The following is an 18,027-nucleotide window of genomic DNA, read 5'->3' as shown; positions in this document are numbered from 1 at the left end:
ATCTTAGGTCACAGGCTTCTCCAACAGTGCAACACAATAACACAGATAAACAGAAAAATATAGTACAATGTGTGCTCGTGTCAAAAACAACAAAGGGTTTTTACGATCCCTTAATGAGTGCATTGAAGGCCCTGGATCCCTGTCTGTTCTGTAGTCTGAACCGCAGACACATTGAATCAGGTAGATCTCCTGGGGCTATAACAAAACTGGTTGCCCCGGTCATGCATGCCTGCCTGCCACTGGATGGGAGAAAACAGTTAACTGTTTAACAGCCTGGGGGAGCAGGGAAGGCTTAAAGAACTAGCCCCACATTCCTACCCTCTCTCTATGGGCTATAAAACGTGGAGCCCCAAGAGTCCAGCTCCTCCTCCACCTTCTGTGTTTGTTTTTTTACTCCCTCCTTTTGCTTCAGAGTGGTAGAGCGGACTGACATGATCGTACCATTCTCCAACCACGGGGGAACTCATGTTGGTTGAGTAACCGAAGCTGCATTCATTTTCAGAGCTTCAAGTTTCCTGTCTCCCCCGCTATGTTTTTTATCGGTGGACCAGCCCGAGATGGAGGTTGGGAGGGGGTGCTCAGCAGAGGAGAGAGGGAGAACAGCATTTTGAAACCCAGCTGATCAGAGCTGTGGTATTCTGCCACCGAGGCAGAGGCAGGGGGAGCGTGACTGGGAAAAGAGAAGAGAAGGCACCTGAAGAATTTATGATTTTAAGACGGAGGTTTTACAAATTGAAGAGGGGGAATATAAATGATTTTTCATTTCATTGGCATCTGCGAACTCATGTGAAGAGAGAACCTCTGTGGGAAGATGTGAGAGCCTTTGGCAGGGTGGAAATCTAAGGAGAAACACACAGAAAAGGGTTTACGTCAGGCCCTGGAAAACAGTTCAGGGAGTCCTTTGATTCGAGAGAGGGTTGAATAGCCCCCGTGGAAAGAGGAGTGATGTCTTGGCTGTCACCCGTGTCATGGGCCAAATGGACGTGGACGGCAGTGCGAGGGGGAGAGGGAGAGGAGGATGAAGAGGGGCATGAAGAGGGGCATGAAGCCAGCGAAGAGAGGCAGCAACTTGGAGAGGAGGAGGAGGAGGAGGAGGAGGAGAAATCTCAAAGCTACAGGCAAGTGTTGTGCTTCATACTGGCTGAACTGGAGGAGGGGGCATTTTCACATGTATGTCCATGTGTGTGTGTCCACCTGTCGTCAGGTTGAGGAATCTCTGAAATGATGAAGGTTTGGAAAAGCGGGGGGGAAACCGTTGGCTTATTTGCATCAGCCTTTTTTGTTGTTGTTTAAATGTCAGATGTGTTATGTTGCCATGCAGCGCTGACACATTTCTGGTGTGGCTTTGGTTCATGTCATCACTGTGTTTGAACTGAATGTTTTTCTCGCTGGCACTACATGCTCATTTCTGTGGCTGCACAGAAATATAACACACACTCCAGCAATGCAGCCAGGTACAGGTTTGGTTGAATGATGTAATCATTGCTCAGGAACATGACACATGGTCAAAGCATCACCCGACCCTATCCTGTCTCGTATCCTCGGGTCTGCTTTGATAACGTTATCCCTGCCTTTGTTCAAAGTAAATGTTTACCCCACTACTTTTTCTCCCACACTCAGATATTTGATTGACCGAATAATGTATCACCACTCTAGCCTCAAATGCCAAAATGTTTGTTTACTCTCAGCAGTTATCTAACCAAGTGCTAACCTGAGTGCTGGATTCAGTTGCAATGTTCACATCTTATTTTAAAATTCATACATAAAGATCATTTGTATGGTGCCGTCTCAAACGATAGTGCTATAGATTTGACAGGAAAGAGTGGTCTGCCCTATTTCCTCTTTATCTTATCTTAATCTTTGTCTACATTACTAGCATGAATGAAATACAATACAGCATCAAAGGAGAGAGTTAGGTGTAATATAGACAGATCTGGGACAGTAGAGACTTGTTAAGGTGCATCAAGGTTCAGTACCATCTTTGCTTCTCTGAATTGATAGTCCCCCCTGTAAAAAGTATGAAAATAGAACAACCCTAGAAGGGAACATCTTGTACAATGTAAATGATTTGCATTTGTCCTTGTACTTGCACATATTGCACATTTCAATCCAGTGCTAATTAAGTAGAGTCTTTAGAGTACATAGTGTTTATATTGAGATCACTACTCCTCAGTTATATAATGAATATTTCTCTCTCTCTCTCTCTCTCTCTCTCTCTCTCTCTCTCTCTCTCTCTCTCTCTCTCTCTCTCTGGGTTCCACAGCTCTGACTCAGAGAGTCATTTTGAAACTCCTGAAGCATCAACTCCTGTCCACGCTCCTTCAACCTTCCCCGAAGAGCTGGAGAACAACAACACTGATGCAGACAAAACAGGTGGGGCAACTCCTGAGCAAAAAACACTGAGAAATAGAGAGAAAGATAAGAAGGAGCAAAGTCATCTAACTGTTGAAGACATGAACACGTTGCAGAAACCCCCCTGGTAGCAGGCTGTTCTCATTAACATTAAACTAGTATCAAACAGTTTGAAAGAAATGTACTTTTGATATACATATTATAAACCCAGTTTCCCTCGTTGAAGTTGCCATGGTAACAGGAGTCTATGTTGAAGTCAGGAGTTCTTTTATGTTGCCCTGAATGTTCAGACATCATTACATTTCATTTGGCTGACACTTTGATAGTCAACAAAAGAAAAATAGCTTTTTAAATGCATCAACTCCATCATCTTTATATGATAATATAATCATTTGAATAGCACATGTTGGTTTAGGTTAACTCCGTTTCTGTGCCTGAACTGTGTGCGAGGCGTATCAGGTTCACCACACCAGAGTAATTGGATACATATGCAGTCTGACTTTGTCCAGAATGTACATGCCTTCTGCATTTTATCTTTGATTGTACTTTATCGGCCTGGAAGTAAAGATACCATGACAAGTTATGGCAATATTAGATTTTCAGTCACAGTTTTTATGATGGCCTTCTCTTTATGCATTAAAAACATACAACATCAGCTTAAAGTACTGTATATTAACACTTTCAATCATCTTAACACACTGTAGCCCATCATAAATCGTTATATAATAATGTATAAGGTTAGATATTACATACTTATTGACTCTTCTTTTGCAAGGACCATAGTGCATTATAATTCTTATACTTGTAGTACATCATAATCTTTCTATATATAATTGTTATTATATACTATATGCAATTTATTTAATGCATCATACGTTTGTTTGATTATAGACATTGATTATAATGCATAATATTGTTACACAATTTCCTTATGGATCATATCAATGTGATGAATTGCAATGTTTTTATTAGCGGTAACTAAGGTGAGTAACACCTAAGCAGTGAAACATGTTTGGTATGTCAGACGGTATGCACTCAGAGGTTTGGGTGTGATGATGATGGTGAAAGCGCTGTCCATTGAATTACTAAGAGGAGGAGCCTGGAGCAGAGAGTGCACGCCCTCCGCTCTGGAATTCAACAGGTTCAACAAAAGCTTTGGTTCACCTCGTGTTGTATTGGTAACTGATAGAGGAGGGACTGAGATTGTTATCAGGCTGTTACTATCATGCAGCCCGCTTTTTAAGGAGGTTTTGAGGAGACCATGGCCGTTTCTCAATGTCGAGTATACCTGCTGCAGAGCCACTATTTCAAGTATACTACGCCATCGAGTGGCGCCGAATGCTAGGCATTTAACATGCATTTAAACAGTCCTTCGGCACCACTCGATACTTGAAATAGTGGCTCTGCAGCAGGTTTACTCGACATTGAGAAACGGCCCATGTGTTGACGTGAGGCAGCATTGGTAGGAGTAAATCCTTCCTGTAAAACGGCTACAACAATATTTTCAAACGTGCACATTGTTCAGGTCAACCGTTGGGTAGCGAAGAGGGAGTTCACTTTTGTTTCAACCCACAAACATCCCTTCCTGCAGCAGTGAATGAGGAAGTTTGGCAGTGCCTCTAGAAACTCCTTTAAATGTAAACATGCTAATGGCTATGTCTGTGTAAGCCCTTCCACAGTCTCCATCGCTGCATCACATGAGTATATTGCATGGGGACCGTTGTTAAATACTTTCATACTTTTGTCAGGGCCAAAAAGGCACCTAGTGGTAATAAACAAATGGATAATTAAGGGTTGTTTAGTATGTCTCCTAAATAGAAAGAGGCATCTGTGGTGAAATTAATGATACAATTACATTTGGCAATCCATTTGAATTCTATATTTTTTTTTATATTTACTATTTAGAATTGTTGTGATTTTAAAAAGCACAACAGAAAGTGCTTTAATTAATAATAATTATAAGTGTTTGACTGATGTAAATAACTATGAATCACAGGTGCAAAGTATTTTTTATTGAAAAAATTAAGTATATCATGACAAAATGGTAAACACATGCAAAACCATAATTGACTTAAGCAAATTAGACCACATAGTGCACTTACCTGCAGCCAAGTGAGGTTTATCCCTGCTTCCACATGCTCCTCCCTTTATAAAAAAACAAGTGAGAGAACACCAAGGAGTCCTGTACTTTTCTATTGAATATTCATGTAGAGTTGGATGATGAAATCTTTGTATGGGCATGTTGGACTGCAGGATTACTTTGAAAAGGACACTCTGCTAATGTGAGGGTTAGGTAGGAACACAGCAGACTGTGCTAGTCTCCTAGCAACATAATATTACATGAATATGGCGAGTATGACAGGCGTAGTGAAATATGTTGATGTGTCAAAGGTCTCCCTGGAGGCAATAATAACTCCACTCCCCTGTTGTCAACACAACTAAAAATAAATCATAGGTCTTTATTTTTTTTCTCTTTTTTGTTAATGCAAAAAAAGTTTCTAGTAGGACATCGCCATGGCAACAGCAGCAAAAGGAACAGTTAGCTGGCTAGGCTAGGAACCAATCAGATGTCACTAACATCTGAGTTTAGATTTGATTGGAGAGATAATTATAGGCAAGAAATATGAATGCAATTTTGATATTGTGCATTTGAATATATATTTGTTTTAATTATTTTTGTTCTCAAATGTTTTCTTTAGATGTGGATCAGGAGGAGCAGCTGATAGTGACTGCTCCTGTGTTGGATCTGGATTTTTGGCTCAGCCACAACATGGGTCAGGATGAGCCTGTGGCGCCCATGGGTGGCCTTCTGGAGGTAAACTTTGAGACTCTGCCCGCACGGCAACCAGAGAAACTCCCAGAGGCCTTGGGCTCTGCCTCTGCACCATCATTAGTGAATGAAGAGCCTGAAGTGCCTGAATGCACAGCTGTATCCTCTGAGCCATTCCAAGTCCCGGCGCCTGTCCTAGTTGCAGCTCCAGCTACAGCTCTAGATCCAGCTCTAGATCCAGCTCTAGATCCAGCTTTAGATACAGCTTTAGATACAGCTTTAGATACAGCTTTAGATACAGCTCCTGCTCTGGATCCAGCTTTAGATCCAGCTCTAGATCCAGCTCTAGATACAGCTTTAGATACAGCTTTAGATACAGCTCCTGCTCTGGATCCAGCTCTAGATCCAGTTTTAGATACAGCTCCAGCTCTAAATCCAGCTTTAGATACAGCTTTAGATACAGCTCCTGCTCTGGATCCAGCTCTAGATCCAGCTTTAGATACAGCTCCAGCTCTAAATCCAGCTTTAGATACAGCTTTAGATACAGCTCCTGCTCTGGATCCAGCTTTAGATACAGCTCCAGCTCTAAATCCAGCTTTAGATCCAGCTCTAGATCCAGCTTTAGATACAGCTCCAGCTCTAAATCCAGCTTTAGATACAGCTTTAGATACAGCTCCTGCTCTGGATCCAGCTTTAGATACAGTTCTAGATCCAGCTCCAGCTCTAGATCCAGTTCTAGATCCAGCTCCATCTCTAGATCCAGCTCTAGATCCAGTTCTAGATCCAGCTCCAGCTCTAGATCCAGTTCTAGATCCAGCTCCAGCTCTAGATCCAGCTCTAGATCCAGTTCTAGATCCAGCTCCAGCTCTAGATCCAGTTCTAGATCCAGCTCCAGCTCTAGATCCAGTTTTAACTCCAGCTCCAGCTCAGTCTCCTGATCCTACTCCTCTTCCTGCTTCTCTTCTTGCTCCTACCCCAGAACCAGAGCCATTCCATTGCAGTGAACCTGCATTCAGCCCAGCTCCCGAGCCCCTTGAGCAGAAACCTCTGGCTGACCCAGAACCACAGTGCAATGGCCTTGATCAGACAGAGCCCCCTCAAAAGACCAAACACAGGAAGTCTAAGCCTCCATCACTCGAGGTCAAGGCTTCAGTGGACGAACCTCCCCAAACAATTGAGGAACAGGAACTTCCTCTTCCCAAGGCCACTTACAAATTTGACCCTGACCAGCTGGATGACGGCTTTAACCCTTTCACTTGCGGCGGATCCAAAATCCAGAACTCTCCCCCACCGTTTGGTTCCAGCTCTTTTCCCAGACTAGAGCCAATCGGTTGCTCTTTGCCAGCATGTGAGGACAGCGCAGCCCCTCCAGTAGAAGCTGAGTTGTCATTGTCGTCGTCGTCAGAGGCAAAGTCCGTAATGCTCGAGTTCGGTTTGGACGAGGGGACAGTCACCAAGCCACCTCCAAGGAAATTAGGTGGTAAAAAGAAACTGGCAGCTAAGAAGAAGGCCAAAGCGTCAGAGGCTTCATCTAAACCAGCACCAGAACCAGTTTCTAAACCAGCACCAGAACCCATTATCACAGAACCAGTTTCTAAACCAGCACCAGAGCCAGTTTCTAAACAAGCACCAGAACCCATTATCACAGAACCAGTTTCTCAAACAGTGTCAGAACCGGTTTCTGATCCTCTTCCAGAAACTGCTTTGCCAGTTTCAGACTCAACTGCTCTTAACGTAGACGATATTCTTATTCCTAAATCAGGAGCCTATAACTTCGATCCCAATCAGTGGGACGACCCCAACTTCAATCCGTTTGGTAGCAACAGCACAGCGAGCAGCTCTCCAGTGCTCCCTAAGAGCTCCTACAGTTTTGATCCAGACAATTTTGACGACTCTGTGGACCCTTTTAAATCCTCCAAAAATACTACCAACGAGGACTCGTCCAGCAGTGCCCCTCAGCCGGAGAAAAAAGTGAAAGACGTGGGCAAACCTAAAGTAGTGAAGCCAGCGGGAGAGAAGAAAGCCAGGCAGATTCCCAAGAAAGAAAAAGAGAGGGCAATCGAGTAAGTCTAAAGGAGAACAAAACCTTTTCTATTTTACTCCAAGAGTTTGCCATTTTGAGGCTGTAACATTATCAACAATAATAACAGGTGATACTCTGTCATATGAGGTTTAGATCAACTCCACTAAGTTTTTTCTTAGGCTGGATGTGTTGGCAGCTAATTTTTGCTTTGAACTAACGCTGAGCACTTAACACTGCATACTGGCCATTGATGCAATTCCCAAACAGGATATATATATATATATAGGCCTTCAGAAGCATTTATAGCTGCAATGCTAATTTAAACTTGTCCAGGTCTGTGGGCATCTTGGGTTTTGCTTAATCTTTCAACTATCTAACATGCCGATCAACGCCTTAAGCCACTCACTCTCTGTCCTTTGTCTCTTCCTCCATTCCCTAAATCAATATCCCCTTCATCTTTCATCCTTCCTCCTCTTGTCTGTTACGCAACCCCCCCGACCTCTGCTTTCGTCCACCTCTATTAGCCCGGGGACCTCTGAGCAAGTCAAGTTTCTCTGTTTTCTGTTGTAAGTACTCTTACTATCTAAGCTCTCTTTACTGCATGCTGGCTTTCCATTTGACTCATCTTGGCATGTGCTGAGCTGTTGAGGGAGCATTTAAGAGAAATAATCATTGCTTGCACCTCAACTCACAAGGCCATACATCATCAAGTTAATTTGTCCCGTCTTGTGATCCCTCCAGAAGTTTGGCAGCGCTAGTATAATTATAGTCTATGTATGTAGCTTATTTTTGAGCCATCTATTAATATGCATTAAAATGCTTGCAGCTATATGGTTGTAGAAACAGTTGTTATATTCTTATGAATCTCCACTTTTGTTCTATATTTTCTGAATCTTGAATCATACTGTTTTTGTTTTGTAGGAACTCCTGTAAAGTTCAGAAATATGATGAGAGCCAGTCCTTGGTGCTTGAAGTGTGCGATCAGGTAACGGTAGTTTTTTTATCTGAAATGTTACACCTTACTGCAGTGACACTGCATTTCCCATTATTCAGCAGCGGTCTAACCTCTCGGCCGAACTTTTACACACACACACACACACACACACACACACACACACACACACACACACACACACACACACACACACACACACACATTGATAAAAGCTGACATGAGCACCAGCAGCGGCTCCAGGTCTGTAGTGCAGCAGATATACTCAAGACATTGTGTAACCATTTTGTGTGACAGAATAATACAACTGATACACTTCACTTCCTCTCTATAGTATTTGATGCATTTAATACAAATATTAAGTGTATTCGTGTTTTTTTCAAACTACTTTTGTGTTTTATATTATAATACTTATATTGGTTATTCTTTTTTATGTTATTAATATTTGTTTGAATTTTTGTTTTATTAACTAGATTTTGGAATTTCAGGTCTGAATAGATAGTGGTTTTCTTTTTTTGGAGAAGTACAAAAATAGTATAATGTTTTTTTTTAATTGATATTTGATATGGAAGTATGACATAAGGATCCTATCTGTCTCCCTGATCTCCAGGGGGGGGAGGAGGAGGAGGAGGAGGAGGTGGTGGCCTCGACCCCAGAGATCACTCAGCGAGTTCATCACGCCACTGATGAGGAGAAGCTCGCCTGCTCCGGCATGTTGGGCCAGAGCGCAGACATCCAGGAGGAGAGAGGAGAACCCCAGTGCAACAAAGCACCTCCGAAAAAACAGACAGTCGATAAATCAATCGATGATATATGTCTTAAGGATGGTATGTTTCAAACTCTCCACTGGGTGCTCATTTCAAAATAGACAAAGTTGGCAGTGATAAGTATTTTATGAAGCAAAAAACAGTGTATGAATGAGGCATGGTGTTAAAGAGGCAGGCATGCCCAGAGAGGTGCCAGTTCCAACACCAGCATGAATTGGAAACTGTCAACAAGCAAAGGGATACAGTTTCATGATTTTCTCAGCAACTTCTATTTGGAGTATAGATAGAGTATGTATAAATGACAAAGCCCTAAGAATGTATCAAACTTTAGGCAGAAATTAAATGGAGAATGCACACTCACAACCCAGGCCTGAATGTAAGAAAGTAAGACGTGTTACACTGTGAATATCTCCCATAGAATTGGTCTGTATCAGTGGTGCAAGAATCACACTATATTTTAACCATGGAAACAACACAATCTCATGAAAACTAGACAAATACTGCCGTATTTTTCCAAGTTGAAGTGACATTGAGCACAGTAATATGCTACTGTGTGGATTATAACTTAGTATAACGGGTATATGGGGTTTTTCGTCATAAAAAAGTTGCCATTTATCTTTAAATGTTTTTTTTTCCTCAAAGGTCCTGAGACAAAGATTACAGATCACCCAGAGGAGAAGGAAATCTGCAGTCTGAAAAGTGATATAGTAAGTAGTAGTAGTTTGGGTACCTCAGTATGAATATTTAAAGATGACCGCAAAACTGTTCTTTATTTCAATTGGTAAGAAGATAGTTCAGCCATTATCAGACTGTTTTGCTTCCTCACACTCCAATATCAATGTTTTTATCTAATAGGTTTCACCCTAAAATATTTGTCTAAGATGAGCACGCTTTATGTTTGATTAATAAAATCAACAGCCCTGAGTACTGTTTTCTTGCATCGCTCTTTGCACAGACATCATGTGATCTAATAAGAACAGCAGAAGTAGCAGGATCGTGGATGTTTTTTTGTCAGATCTTGGACTTAAACAGTATGTTCTCTGCATGTTCCACAGAGTGAGATGTCCATGAAGCTTTCCACAAAGATGGCCAGCAGTGAGGGCTCAGACGCTGCCGCCCTGTCCCAGGACCACATCTCTCTGAGTGAGATGGACAAGGCCGCAGTGCTCACCCTGATCAGAGAGGAGGTATGTCACAGAAAGTTTCTCTCCATAAAGAGTATCTGCAGATTGATTTATTTCTGAATATTGTTTCTCTTCATGTCCTGTCGTCCAATTAGATCATCACTAAGGAGATTGAGGTCAGTGAGTGGAAGAAGAAGTATGAGGACAGCAGATTGGAGGTTTTGGAGATGAGGTATAGAACTGTTTCCCTAGATATTTGCTTCATTTAAAAGTACAACTGCAAGAAACCTGTCTTAATACATTGAAAAAAACGTCATTGATAATTTGTGAACATTCCGTTTTTCTACTTGACAGGAACATAGTTGCAGAGTATGAGAAAACAGTTGCACAGATGATTGGTGAGTGGCTGCCCCCTGGTGGTGGTATATGTTGTTTTTGTTTAATGTCTTCTGGCTTCAGAATGCCTGGCTTACTGTAGACTATAGCAGGGCTATTCAATTAGTTTGGAAAGGGGGCCGGTTGATGAAAATGATCCAAAGCAAGGGGCCGGGAAAAAGATGGCTTGAAATATGAGCGATCATATTAAGAGCTTCAGATACAGTAAATACTACAAGAGCATAGTGGAGTGCATATATTGTGTTTAATTCAATCAAACAACATAGCCCCAAGGCCTTTATAGATCTAAATGGCAAGTTCAGAACTCAGTAGGCCCACATGTGAAGCTCATTTAACCATCAACATAATTTCATTTGATTTAGGTGAAATGATCTAATCATTCACGCAGAGATGCAATAAATGACAGTTTGTCACTACAGTAGCTAGTAGGTGGGTTCGAAACCCGAGCCCGCCAATGTTTTCAGGCAATGTCTTCTCCTCTATCTCTCAATTTAACACCCTCTCTGGAATAAAGGCACTCTGGCCCAAAAAAAAAAAGTAGATTACTTTTTAACATTATACTCAAAGGGCCAGTAAATATCACCCCGGGGCCGGATTTGGCCCGCGGGCCGCCCATTGAATAGCCCTGGACTATAGAGTAAATTGTTTGTGGTTTTCATGACAACCCCCCCAAGCATTGTGTCATTAGAAAACATGACTAAAATGCGGGTTCTTCCAGTTAAAATTAGAGAATAAAACCCTCAGCTAAGAGTGTAAGATTTCATGAAATAATTGGATTGACTTTACTTGAATTTAATCAAATCATTATATTTGTTGCTGATCCCCTAGAATAATAAATAATAATGACTTCATTTGTAATGATCATTTTAAAACAAAGACAAAAAAAGCAAGGGAGAAAACAAAAACCCAGTCCACAGATAGAAATAACAAATACAACCGCAGTAGTAAAAACCTGTGCAAATAAAAATGACCCAAATAAAATGACAAAAGATACACAGATTTAAAATGGAAAAATATCCAAACTCTAGAAGTGAGTCTTGAAAGATGAGTTAAAGAGATCAGGGGGTTTCTGTAGTCTACGTTCCTCAGGTCAGCTATGCTAAAGGTTAAGAGCCCTGAAAACAAACACTGCCAACCTTTGTCTTCAGCCTTTAACATTTCTTCCGCATCTTACCCTTTAAATCTTTTGATTCCTCCTCTGTCTGTTGCAGAGGACGAGCAGAACCAGAAGACGCTGTCCTGCAGTAAGTCTGTCAGACAGTTGACCTTGGAGAGGGACCAGGCAATAGCCGACCTCAACTCTGTGGAGCGCTCCTTCGCTGACCTCTTCAGGAGGTACGAGAACATGAAGGGGGTCCTGGAGGGCTTTAAGAAGGTTAGTAGAGCTTCAGTAATAAAATGCTATTAAATCTGCTGCCACGTAATAGCCGGATCACTACATATTCTCTTCATTAATCTGTCCAGAATGAGGAGATGCTGAAGAGGTGTGCGCAGGACTACCTGATGCGGATCAAGCAGGAGGAGCAGCGATACCAAACCCTCAAGGTGCACGCTGAGGAGAAACTGGACAAGTAAGCTTCCATGTCACTCAATCATCGGACACGTTCTTCATCTTGAAAATCAACACCAGACTCTTGATTTGACGGCCTCCTTTGTCTCCTTCACTTCCTCTCTAACAGGGCTAACGAGGACATAGCACAGGTACGTGCCAAGGCCAACGCTGAGGGTGTGGCACTGAGCGCCAGCCTGAGGATGGAGCAGATGAAGGCGGATTCACTAGAAAGAGCCGTCCTTCAAAAGGTAGGACGACTGCAATCTGATTAAAATGGATTCTCTGTGTTAACCTGTGTGAGTGCAGGGAATGGCGTCCTGATCAAACACTCTAGAGGATTGAGGTGAAAACCCTTTACCTGGGAGAGTCATCAGTCGATGTGTTTGGCTTTTACTTTCAAGTCAGAGTCTGCCAACGGTTTGTTTGAACATGAGTGTAATATTGGCAAAGATATTCGTGTTATGTAGAAGTGATTACTATCAAAATAAGTTGAGATTGTATTAGAGCTGCTCCATTAATTGTATTTTAATCGCAATTACGATTTTGGCTTGCAACATAATCGAAATAAAATGATTATTTATTTTATTTGTTTTTATTCATTTTTTTAATATTTATTTTTAATTGGTTTCTCAGTTGAATTATACTTAAAGTTCAGGGTAATCAACTGTTAAAAACATACTGTTCACATTTGTTTTCAATAAATACATGGATGATAAATGGATAATCGTTTTTAATAATCGTGATATCAATTATTGACCCAAATAATCGATGTGTATGTGGTCTTTATGTCACCCTTCGTGGGATTACAGCACTATTTCCCAATGTTAAGTTCATATTTTTCACAAAACCAGTTGTTTCACATCCGTTCCCCTTTTCGTAATGTCTGTTTTTGTTTTTAGATTTAGTGAAAATGATCATTTGTCTTCCCCTCAGCTTTTTACTTGTTTTGCACCAAGAGGAACTTTGTTTTTTCTTTTGCTTTGGAAAAGAATCGTTTTCCTGTTTTGTGCAATAACAGATCACATGTTATAGCGAAATCCCACCCCTGTGGCTCGCAATGTTAAAATGTAAATGATGGTGTTAAATACGATGATTTCATAAGTGCTTGAATTACAGCGATCTGTAAAGAATCACTGCAAGTAGTTCATCATGTGCAGGCATTCAGCACGGTTATAAATGCATGTCTGCCAACACACTGGCATGGCTTCTAACACTAGGGGGCAGTGTTTACTAACACCAGCTTCTGGGGAAGTTAAAGGAGAGCCCTATCAAATGAAACAATTACTGCATCTACAGTTAGTATTAAACACTGCACGACTGATTCATCCTATTCAAATGTTGCACATCAAGTCTTAGGGGAGCTATTGAAAAAACATGTTCTCTCTACATTTAAACCTTTTCATCTTTGCAGAATTGTGTTTCTGAGCTGACATTTAAGCTTTGCCATCATTTGTAAACATCCTTTCTTTTTCTGTCTCTCACAGAATCAAGAGATTGAGGAGCTCACTAAGATCTGCGACGAACTGATCGCCAAACTGGGACCAGATTAAGTGGCTTTAACTCAAACTCTCACTGCAACATTCATGTAAATACTGTACACGATCTCACATAAGCACACTTTTCTTTTTTCCTGCTCATATGTATTTGAAAAATACATTTGAAATCCAGAACGCTTGCTCTTTTCAAACTAGAATATGAAAGCAGAGCAATAATCTTTCATTGTGTTAATCATGTCATCGCAGTGGAAGAAGCACAAAGTCAATATGAGGTGAATTTAATTATTCCTAAAGAGATTTTTTTATATTTGGTGAAAGATTGACAGTAAAGGCTTGTTTTATTCTTCAAGCATTCAACAGTGTTTTGACTGTTCTTGTTTTTAAATGTATTTGCATTTGTTCTTTTACAAAGAATTTCCATTAACGTTTGAAACAGCACACCACATACAAATCTGTAGGAAACTAAGGATAATACATATGGGGACACAGCACAGATACGTTTTAGCACAGTGTGTCCTTAATGTATTGATTGATTGATTGGTTGATGAAGAAAAGACACATCTCTCTATTAAGAGCCTAAACTGATCTTATGACGCTTTTCCACTGCAGGACCTAGCATGGCTTAGTACAGTATGTTTAGGCCTTGGTAGGCCAGGCTCACTTTATGCTGCATTTAGTAACTATAGTAACGCAGTGTAGGCGGGGCGATCGGCTGTTCGGCGGGCGGAGCGACGCTGCGTAAAACTGCCGTGACGTAATCTTCAATGCAAAGCACAAAATCAAAACATCAGCCGTTAGCTGTTAGCACTCAGAGCTCACAGCTCCTCATATCTGTTCAGAAACTAGACAAAAGTTAAACAAGTACAAACCACAGACTGTCTGTGGCATGGAAAATACAGTTGCTGGTTTATTTATGTCTGTAGGCCGTTGTTGTGAGTGTGGACGGTCGGAGCATATACTGCGTTAGCTTAGCCTTATCTCCATTCAGAAAACACGCATTTTAAAAGGTTTTTCGTCTTGTCTGCAGACCGGTATCAGTATGTTGTTACTTCGGCGTCATTTTGAAACGTGTATTACAATTAAATCACGGTAAAATATGTTCATTTTGTTGTAGTTGTAGCCCCCTTGCCAGCGATTCTCTGACCATTCAGCAGTCGAGAGTTTACGTCACTAGTTTAGCATATTCAGCCCGGTTGTTGGCCCGGTAAGAACCTTGATTTTGGAGAGCCAGAAAAAAAAGGTGAAAAATTAGCCCTGAGCCGGAACTACCCCTAGTGGAAAAGCAACAAAAAAACGGCCCGCTTAAACCGTGCTACGTGCTGCAGTGGAAAAGCCATTAGTTTCTTGACCCCTTAGATATTTTTTGTTATCTACTTTCATCAGCAAACAAACTGTACTATCACTCATACTTCATCCTTAGTTGCCAAGGAGTTCAGTATTTTACACAGTTAGATATACAACGTGTGATAAAAACCTCAGTTATGCAGAGTTTGAAGTAAAGTCGATTTTTGACATCATGTACATTAAGCCTACCATAATTCTCTGGGATTGAATATATATATATATATAGAGCACTTAAGATAATCTTTAATTGTGTTGTATAAAATCGAATTATTTTGATGATAGTTTGGCAATGATGGGTGGAAATGAAAGTTTAGTTTAAACCTTAAGAAGTGAAACCTTTTCTTTTATAATACTGTAACACTTAACCATGTGCCATGTTCATTTTTCTTGCTCTGCATTTGAATGAAAGTTACACATTTTGTTGTTGCCATTTAGATATCTTTGGACTGTATTCATATGTTATGTGTGAGCCCAAACGTTGCTGGTGTGCCTTTACTTTAACTTTTTTGTGAAAAATAACAGAATACGTTTTCTTGGTTCATTTATGCGGTGGTTTCCAAACTGTTGTCTAAGTGTACTGTATAGTGTGTATATTTTATGATCAAAACACCCTGAACAACAGTACTGGTTTTGCAGTAAAAGGGGAAGGTGTGTGTATTTTTGGTCAGGTATGTTTCAGCCTTGTTCACGTCAGCACAATCAATTGCCAATGTCCTTGTGAAATGACTTTCAGTGTGACTCTGTGTCCTATTGTAGTGATGTCACATTAGTCTGAGGGTGCGTTTTAATGCAAGTCCATTGTTACAGTACAATATATGTATATTTTATACTTTAAGAAAAGAATATTGTTCCTAATATTTGTAAAATTGAAGAATTAAGTATACCCAGATTGTATGTTATTTGCTATATTTTGTGCATTCCTGAATAAATGTTTAAGATTTCATATATTTCCTCCTTTGCCTGAATTCCTGAGTCTAGCATGACTGCAGTGATGAGCGGAAACAAAGAGCATTTGGCCATTGTTTATTCCCACAGGGAACCAAGAAAACAGTGTTCCTGCTCTCACAGCCAATGTCCTGTTGCTTTTTACAAACATGTCATTAGTGGCATTTTGAGTCAAAACACTTCCGTCCGATTCAACAACTATGACAATGTAGACATAAACGTATGAACAAAACAGTCTATTTCAAGTCATGTGGCGTGGTCCACAACAATGTTGCCAGGGATTCTGTTATTCAACCATTTCAATTTATAGTCAACATATTTTGGATTTACAGAAAAACTATAAACTCTCCCCTTCTTGGTTCAGTTAACTTTACAGTAGACCACGTTTAAGAAGTAGCTGAATGCTGGTATTATTTACCTTTCTGTCCACACCAGGTAACATAATGATGTTTACTCAGACAAAACAAGTGGTCATCCTCATTAAATCTCAATTGCTTTAACACTTGCTTTAACTTCCTTTGTTTAAACACGTTCATGGGGCCAAACTTGTCTGAAGAAGGGTAAGTTACCAAATGTGGCTGGCAGGTTTTTATTGTTGTAGCCACTTGGTGCCACCAGATGCACTACACATTAACTTCTCATGTTAGAAAGATATTAAGGGATTTGAACTTGACAGATAAAATTGTTGTTAAAACACAAACTACATCTCTTAACAAACTTTTTAAGGTATACAACGATCAACAACCTTTTTTTTAATATAAAGAAAAGCCGATATGAGCTGGACAATTCACATTGAGGAGAGACGGGTGACAGGGAAGAAAGAAAAACTTGCCTTTGGGAAATGTCACAAGTGTATTGCTTTTCTAGGCAGATTCCCTAATACTACAGGGTGGACAATTATTTAGGGGACACACAAACTTATATGGTTTGATAAATAAAATGTAATTTGTATTACCAAATTATCAATGCACTTAAATATTAAGAATAATATGACCAACAACTTTTATGTTACATTTTTGCTTAGTTAACATAGCAACTTGATGATGTATATACAGGACACTAAAAGGCACCATACAGAGAGAATGACCCGTCTACAAAGTGCAACGTTGAAAAAACATGAAATAACTTCCCTGTAATTCAGTGTAGTGCTGTGTGCACTGCCTATTAACTTCCACACCAAGCTGCAAAGACCGACATCGACACCTTGTATGGACGGCCAGTCCACGCCTTTACTTGAAAAGTTTACCAACTTTCTTTTGTGTAAACAGTGTCACAGCTCTCTGTCAATCAGATGTATTTGTCTTTTTAATATTTACACTCGGAGCAGAGTAGAGACGGAGGTTACTTCTTCCTCCGTCTCCACTTTCTGGCCATCACTTTCTTCTACTTGATGCTTGACTTGCTCAACCTTTGGCTGCTTGCTAACATCCTCTGGCGTTCCCTTGTTCAGCTCCCACCAGTTCAAGTCCCGGAAAGACCAAGTTCTACCGAGGTGTCCCTGAGCAAGGCACCGTTCCCTACACTGCTCCCCGGCAACGTACATAATGGCAGCCCACTGCTCCTATCACTAGGATGGGTCAAATGCAGAGAAACCGTTTTGTTACTAGTACCTAGTAGGCCTAGGCTACTATGTAATGACAGTAAAGTTGAATCTTCATCTTCTTCAAAATCACTTCACACACTAGTTGTCTCCTATTGGTTGTACAACAAAACTTGCTGTGAAAAGATAAGCTTTTGAATATTTGTTGTGATATTTTATTGTTTAGTCTCAAATATGCAATAATTTATCTTTTATATAGTGCTTCACAATGTCTCCACTCATGAAGAGGACAGACAAGAAGAATACATCAACAGGACGGCTTGCTAAACATTTTTTGTAGGCTTTTACCATTTTGAGTGCTATGATCTGATTTCCAGGGTAAAATGTGTACTCCTTTGTGGCCATATAAACTACAATTTATCCCAAAAGAAAATATCTCACTGGATTTTATTTTCATATCTAAAATGTTTACTCAATAACATTTTAACTCACAAACTTAGCTTCAGCAAATTCCATATCCGAGCATCAGCATTAACCTGTGAGCATTGGGGTCAGTTTTGGGTTTCAAAGATTGCTTCCTTAATCTGGTAAAAAATAACGTTCTCCTTTTTATGGGAAGGTAACACATAATTGTATAGCATATAACAAGTCCTTTCTTAATAAATAAACCAAAATACTTACTTTAGGTTACGCAACTTTAAAGTTGCGTAAAGCTATAAGATGTCAGCAAACGGAGCTTTACATAAATGCCTGCAGTGTGTTTTTG

At 40.5% G+C, this 18,027-nt stretch overlaps 1 protein-coding gene across 8 annotated transcripts in view; it reads left to right on the top strand.

Moving 5' to 3' along the window:
* Positions 1-13,793, top strand: part of tacc1 (transforming, acidic coiled-coil containing protein 1) — a 31,991-nt gene extending 18,198 nt beyond the window's left edge. For 4 of the 8 annotated variants that reach the window (XM_034239559.1, XM_034239562.1, XM_034239561.1 and 1 more), the window contains 13 exons: positions 2,264-2,373; positions 5,052-7,185; positions 7,670-7,711; positions 8,067-8,130; positions 8,708-8,924; positions 9,507-9,571; positions 9,920-10,051; positions 10,144-10,220; positions 10,343-10,386; positions 11,596-11,759; positions 11,849-11,955; positions 12,064-12,184; positions 13,421-13,793. In XM_034239559.1, coding sequence (XP_034095450.1) covers positions 5,123-7,185; positions 7,670-7,711; positions 8,067-8,130; positions 8,708-8,924; positions 9,507-9,571; positions 9,920-10,051; positions 10,144-10,220; positions 10,343-10,386; positions 11,596-11,759; positions 11,849-11,955; positions 12,064-12,184; positions 13,421-13,486 — 3,162 coding nt within the window. In that variant the 5' untranslated portion in view covers positions 2,264-2,373; positions 5,052-5,122 and the 3' untranslated portion in view covers positions 13,487-13,793. Of the gene's footprint in view, positions 1-397; positions 1,119-2,263; positions 2,374-5,051; positions 7,186-7,669; positions 7,712-8,066; positions 8,131-8,707; positions 8,925-9,506; positions 9,572-9,919; positions 10,052-10,143; positions 10,221-10,342; positions 10,387-11,595; positions 11,760-11,848; positions 11,956-12,063; positions 12,185-13,420 lie in introns of those variants that run through there. The other 4 variants (XM_034239558.1, XM_034239556.1, XM_034239554.1 and 1 more) reach the window with 4 other exon arrangements.
* Positions 13,794-18,027: the final 4,234 nt, after the last annotated feature.

The sequence above is a fragment of the Gymnodraco acuticeps genome, unplaced genomic scaffold (assembly GCF_902827175.1).
Source record: "Gymnodraco acuticeps unplaced genomic scaffold, fGymAcu1.1, whole genome shotgun sequence".
Classification (NCBI taxonomy): domain Eukaryota; kingdom Metazoa; phylum Chordata; class Actinopteri; order Perciformes; family Bathydraconidae; genus Gymnodraco; species Gymnodraco acuticeps.
The sequence above is the reverse complement of the archived record's forward strand: the minus strand, read 5'-3'. Positions and strand labels throughout refer to the sequence as shown.